This window comes from Xiphophorus hellerii, chromosome 24, assembly GCF_003331165.1.
Source record: "Xiphophorus hellerii strain 12219 chromosome 24, Xiphophorus_hellerii-4.1, whole genome shotgun sequence".
NCBI lineage: Eukaryota > Metazoa > Chordata > Actinopteri > Cyprinodontiformes > Poeciliidae > Xiphophorus > Xiphophorus hellerii.
Genome location: NC_045695.1, coordinates 11,923,891 through 11,929,838, shown reverse-complemented (window position 1 = coordinate 11,929,838; position 5,948 = coordinate 11,923,891). Strand labels below are relative to the sequence as shown.

Below are 5,948 nucleotides of genomic sequence, written 5' to 3'. Positions count from 1 at the left end.
ACTTTACTTGCTCTAATTCTTGATTATATAATTTTAATTTTATTTCCTTGTTTAATTTTTTCTGAGTAAATATCATTACTTTTGTTTTTTCAACTGAAAACTTAAATCCCCAGTGCAACGCCCATTTTTCTATTTCAATAATAACCTTTTGTAATTTTCTTACAATGAAATCTACATTTTTCCCTCTTTTCCAAACAGCTCCATCATCTGCAAAAAGTGAACATCCAATTTCTTTTCCAATATCTTTAAATACATCATTTATCATAATTAAGAACAATAACGGACTTATAATACTTCCTTGCGGAGTTCCGTTTTCTACTTTATATTTTCCTGAGATCACTTCACCAATTCTAACTTGTATTTTTCTATTTGTTAAAAAGTCTTTAATCCATTTAAAAACATATATAATTTAATTAATAATCCCTCAACCCACATCATATCGTATGCTTTTTCTATGTCACAAAATACTGCCACTACACTTTCTTTATTTACTTGTGCTTTTCTAATTTCATGCTCTAGACATAACGTTGGATCATTAGTGCTCCTCCCTTTTCTAAAACCACTCTGAAACTTTGATATATATCCTTTACTATTTAAATAATATACGATCCTATTGTTTATCATTCTTTCCATTATTTTACATATATTGGATGTTAAAGCTATTGGTCTGTAGTTTTCTGGGTTTGAATGATCTTTTCCTGGTTTTGCTATTGGTATTATAATTGATTCCTTCCAGTTCAATGGTAGTTTTCCCTCCTCCCAAATTTTATTATATAATTGCAATATTATATCTTTTGATTTTTCACTAAGTTGTCTTATCATTCTATAATAAATCCGATCTTTACCCGGTGCTGTATTTTTTGTCTTCCTGAGTGCAGAGTTCAATTCAGCTTTTGTAAACTCAACATTTAACAGATTATTTGTTTCTTCAACACTCTCTACTAACTCTTTATATTTAAGTTTTGTATTTTCTCTCCCTTTTCTTCCCTCTTCACTAATATTATTTGAACTATGAATTTTACTAAATGTTCTTGCCAATATTTCAACTTTATCTTCATCTCTTACTATATTTATATTATCCATTTTTAATATAGGATATTCAAACTCTCTCCTTATGCCATTTATTCTTTTAATTATTTTCCAAATTTTTTCTATTTTGGTTTCTTTCCCTATTGTGCTACAGAAATTCCTCCAATATTCTCTTTTAGCATTCTTAATAGTTCTTCTTACCATTGCTTGCTTTCTTTTATAATCAATTAAATTCTTATAAATTGGGTTACCTTTTAGTACTTTAAATGCTTTATTTCTTAACTTTATTGCTTTTTTACATTCATTTGTCCACCATGGCACCATTTTCTTATCATTTCTACACCCTGTTTTCTTTATAGAATTATCTGCTGCTTCCATAATTATTTTACTAATTTCTAAATTTACATAATTTATATCCATTGTCATATCTACTTTCTCTAAATTTATTTGACTCAAGTATCTAAATTTAATCCAGTCTGCCTTATTAAAATTCAGTTTTTTATTGACCTTTATATTCTTATTTAAATTTAATCCTACTCTTATTATAATGGGATAATGATCACTACCTATTGTTGAATTTTTATCAATGAACCACTCACAAATACCAGCTAAAACATCTGAAACAATTGTTAAATCAATAACTGATTCCATCATTGATTCTTGTTCCCCTCCCATCATTAATACATACAAAATTTTTCATTCCCATTAATTCTTCTATAACTTGTCCATTTTTATCATTACTTTTACCCCACAATGTACTATTTGCATTAAAATCCCCACACCAAATTATTTTCCCTTCCAAATATTCGGTTAACTCCTCCAATATTTCAATCGATAATGTTTTGCATGGATTATAAAAATTTATTATTTTAAATTTGCCTTCTTGTTCCCATATTTCAATTACTATATATTCAAGTTCTTTCCCTTTCCCTAATACCTGATATTGTATCCCTTGTTTTATAAATATTCCACATCCTCCTCCACCTCTCTCCTCCTGTCGGTCTCTTCTAACACTATTATATCCTTTAATCACAAAATCTAATGTTGTTTTTAACCATGTTTCCTGAACACAAATAATTTCTGGTTTATCCTCAAGACTATCAACATAACCTTTAAGTTCCTGTCCGTTAGCAATTAAACTTCTTGCATTCCATTGTAATATTAGCATTAATTATTTTCACCTGGTGGTCCTGATCTACCATCTACCTCCAGCTTTTTGTTTATGTTCTCCCATGATCCCTCTTTAAACCCCAAAAACTTTTCAGCTCCTCTCACTATTATTTTAATTTTCTCAGTTTTATGCTTGGCTTGGTCAGTGCAGTTGATAACATATGCTGCAAATAATATTAGTTTTTCTACTGATACTGTGATATTATCTTCTGATTGTACCTTGTTTTGCTGTGGGATTTGGCTCGCTATTTGTTCACTCTTTCTTGTTGTCTGCTCCTTCACATTTTTAACAGCTTCCGCATAACTAATGTTTTTAGTTGTTTTAATCTGTATAATTTCTTTTGCCTTCTTCCTTACCTCACATCCTCCATACGTAACTCTATGTTGCCCTCCACAGTTACAACATTTTTCTTGTGCTTCTTCTTTACACTCTTCTAATTTGTGATCTTCACCACATTTTGGACATCTTTGCTTCCCTTTACAAACTGCTGCTATGTGTCCATATCTTTGACACTTGAAACAACGAAGTGGTGGAGGTATATAAGGTCTGACCTGAAAACTAAGATAACCTATTTTGATGTTTTGTGGCAATTCTTTCCCTTCAAATTCAATGAGGATTGACAAACTTCCTACTCTTTCTCCATTTATTGTTCTTGACAATCTCTTCAAGTTATTTACTTTTGCTCCTACAATACTTTGCTTAATTTTATCAAGATCTTCATCTAGAGGGATCCCATAAATCACTCCTCTAGTTTTTTTATTTTCTCCCACAATTTTTTTCTCCAACACAGTTTTTTTACATATATTATCCACATTTAAAGCCTTATTTTTTTGTTCTTCATTTTTACAAACTACCAATAGGTTTCCATCTCTCAAAATCTTTACCATTTCAACATCTCCAATTTTCTTTTTTATTTCTCTTGACACCACAATGGGGCTGATGTTATCCTGTTCTTCTTCGTTCTTAAGTTTTAATATTATTTTAAATTCCTCCCTCACAACTTTCCTCCTAACTATCCTTTCTTCTTCTGAACTACTTCCTTCCAGTTCTCGTTTATTTCCTTGAATATCACCCATTTCCTTTCCTTCATCTGTTTTATGCCTTCCCCGTCCTCTCCCTCTTCCTCTCCCCACTGGCGTCCACCCTTCAAAATCCATGTCTTCCTCATTTCCTGTCTCCATTTCCAACCAAACCATTCACATACCAGTTTATGCCAAAATCCGCCTTTTCCAACTCCGATATGTGTTTTGTTTTGCCGCACTTCGTCTCACAAAACCAGCCTGGGCTCCAACTCAACTACAGGTCAAGGCTGCTGCATGGAGTCTGAACCGGTTCTGATCCAAACCTGACTAGAGCTGAGGCTCCGCCCCTTCACTCACCTGAGGCTCCGCCCCCTTCCAGGTGATATTAAATTCCTTTCCTTCCATGTTTCCTCTCTTTGTTTTCTCAGTGAGTTGAGCTGTAAAACTTTAGGTCAGATTTGAACTTTTTCAGGTTTTTCTCAGTTTTCTGCTCATTTCCAACCAACATTTTATTGCAGGAAATCATTTCAGGAAGGAACCAGAAGATTCAGGAGTCTGGGAGATGAGACTGTAACCGACCTGAACACTGAGGCCCCAGAGCGCCCCCTGCAGGATCTGCTGCACCATTAACCAGACAGAAATGGCAGTTTTATACAAGTTATTCTAATTCAATAGCTGATTTAATTAATCGAGTTTTGATTGAAAAGATTGATTCTCATCTGTTTTATTAAAAAAACATCTTCAGTCTGAATACTGCAAAAATAAACTGCTGGCTAAATTAGTAGCTTAAAGCTGAAATCAACTTGAGATGTTTCTGCTTTTACTCATTTAAGCTGTGAAACTAAATGTGAAAACTTATAATACAGCAAAAATGGCCTGGAGGATTAAAATGAAGGTTTAGTTATTATATGTGTACACAGTCAGCTGCATAAAAAATACACAAAGATTTTTTAAAACCTTTATTTGGTCGTTAAACATCCAGCAACCCACATTGCATTAGAAGAATGATGAAAATCAAACATGAACCAATCAGCACATTATCCCAGTGATTCTCTGAGGTTTGAATAAATCAGTAAAATCACAGTAAAGAGCCTGAAGTTCTCTAGAAAACTCAAAACATGAAATATGGAGTTAAAAAAGTAAAAACCAAAACAAACTGAGAGAAATTAAAGCTGAGAATCAATGATGACGTAAAACTTCAAGATTTAGTTTTTACAATGAACATAAAATATATAAAATCTTTTTTTTCCAGGTTCCACATGTTCCTGAAAACTGCTCTAAGATCAGAGTTTCTGTAGGACATCCAGTTCTAAACTGGTTAAACTGGTTTCTCTGATGGAAGCTGAAGTTTCTCTGCAGTTTCCAGTAAAGCATCTTTTTATCTGTGGAGCTTTGAGGAACATTTTCATGTCAGCAGAAGGAAGAAGCAGCAGAGAAAAGAGGTTTGAAGTGTCTTTCATGGCTTCAAAGCTGAACTGAAAATGATTCCCATGTTTCCATTCTCAGACCATTTCTGGTTCCAGGATGAAAATGAATCAGAGAGAAAAAAGATCAACTTTCCAGTTGAATCCAGTTCAGATCAAAACTCCATGAAGCCTCTAAATGGAGCCCAGTTTGAATTGGATCTTTATTGATCCAAAGAGACAAACAATATCAGACACTAAATGACAGACACGAGAAAATAAACGGGAGGAAAACCTTGGAGGTCAGAGGTCATCATCATGATCCAGTCAGAGTCTCTTTAGACTCAAACTGCTGCAGCTTCAACCTCTGAGGATCAGCAGGACACTGAGACCATTTTCTACTTCACAGAGATCAGAACCTGCAGAGAGAAGAAGGAAGGAGAGAGCAGATCAGTGAGTGTTTCCAGCCTCTCTCCAGCAGCAGTCAGTGACGCAGCACATCCACTAGATGGTTTCCAGGCTGCAGTCAGACTGATCTCAGAGCTGTGACCAAGATGAACCTGATCAGTTGTTTCCTGTTGAACTGAGAGAACAAACAGATCTGAGATCAGATCTGCTGCTGCCACAGTTTGATGGATGAGGACCACTGTCTCTAGACATGTTGGACGGCTGGACGCTGGAGTCCAGCTGGACTTCCTGGAGACATGGACACAGCAACAACACTCATCTTCACACCAACACAAACGCAGGAACACAGCAAGCTGCTGCTCCTCTGATTGGCTGATTGCTGTCTCTGTGTCCAATCAGGAAGCCTGAACCATTCTCCTCCCACTGAGAAGCTGCAGCTTTACTGGGAACACTGGATCTTTGCTTTGATGCTTACTGGGTTTAGTTCAATATGCTGATAGCAGCTGGACTCACTACAAACATTTACTTACATTAAAGTCTTTACAAGATTCTTCAGCTGCTGAACATCTGAATCCTTCAGGTTGTTTCCTCTCAGGTTCAGTTCTGTCAGACGGGTCGGGTTGGACTTCAGAGTTGAGGTCAAATCATCACAGCTGATCTTTGACAACCAGCAGCTCAACAATCTGAATAAAGAATAAAAGATGTGAGCTGAAGCCAACAGGATGCAGGTTAACCAGTCCAACAGAACCAGTTAAAGATTCTCATCAATATTAATGCCAACAAGCTGCTGCTTCAATAAAGACCTGCTGACTTCAGAACCAGAACCAGAACCAGAACCTGGTACTGGGTCATGTTGTGTTGGAGGATTTTAGTCAGTAAAATCATTCCAGGTTCTGATCAAAGTGTTGAAGCATC

General features: G+C 35.3%; 1 protein-coding gene across 1 annotated transcript; it reads right to left on the bottom strand.

Annotated features, from left to right (window-relative positions):
- Positions 1–1,734: 1,734 nt before the first annotated feature.
- Positions 1,735–5,056, bottom strand: LOC116715916 (uncharacterized). The gene is made up of 2 exons (XM_032556677.1): positions 5,045–5,056; positions 1,735–3,496 (listed from the first exon to the last, which is right to left on the bottom strand). Exon 2 carries the CDS (start codon positions 3,394–3,396, stop codon positions 2,197–2,199), a length of 1,200 nt encoding a protein of 399 aa, XP_032412568.1. The 5' UTR covers positions 3,397–3,496; positions 5,045–5,056; the 3' UTR covers positions 1,735–2,196.
- Positions 5,057–5,948: the final 892 nt, after the last annotated feature.

Bases quoted from the DNA above. Each gene is read 5' to 3' on its own strand.
- LOC116715916 (XM_032556677.1), bottom strand. From the start codon at position 3,396: ATGGTTTGGTTGGAAATGGAGACAGGAAATGAGGAAGACATGGATTTT.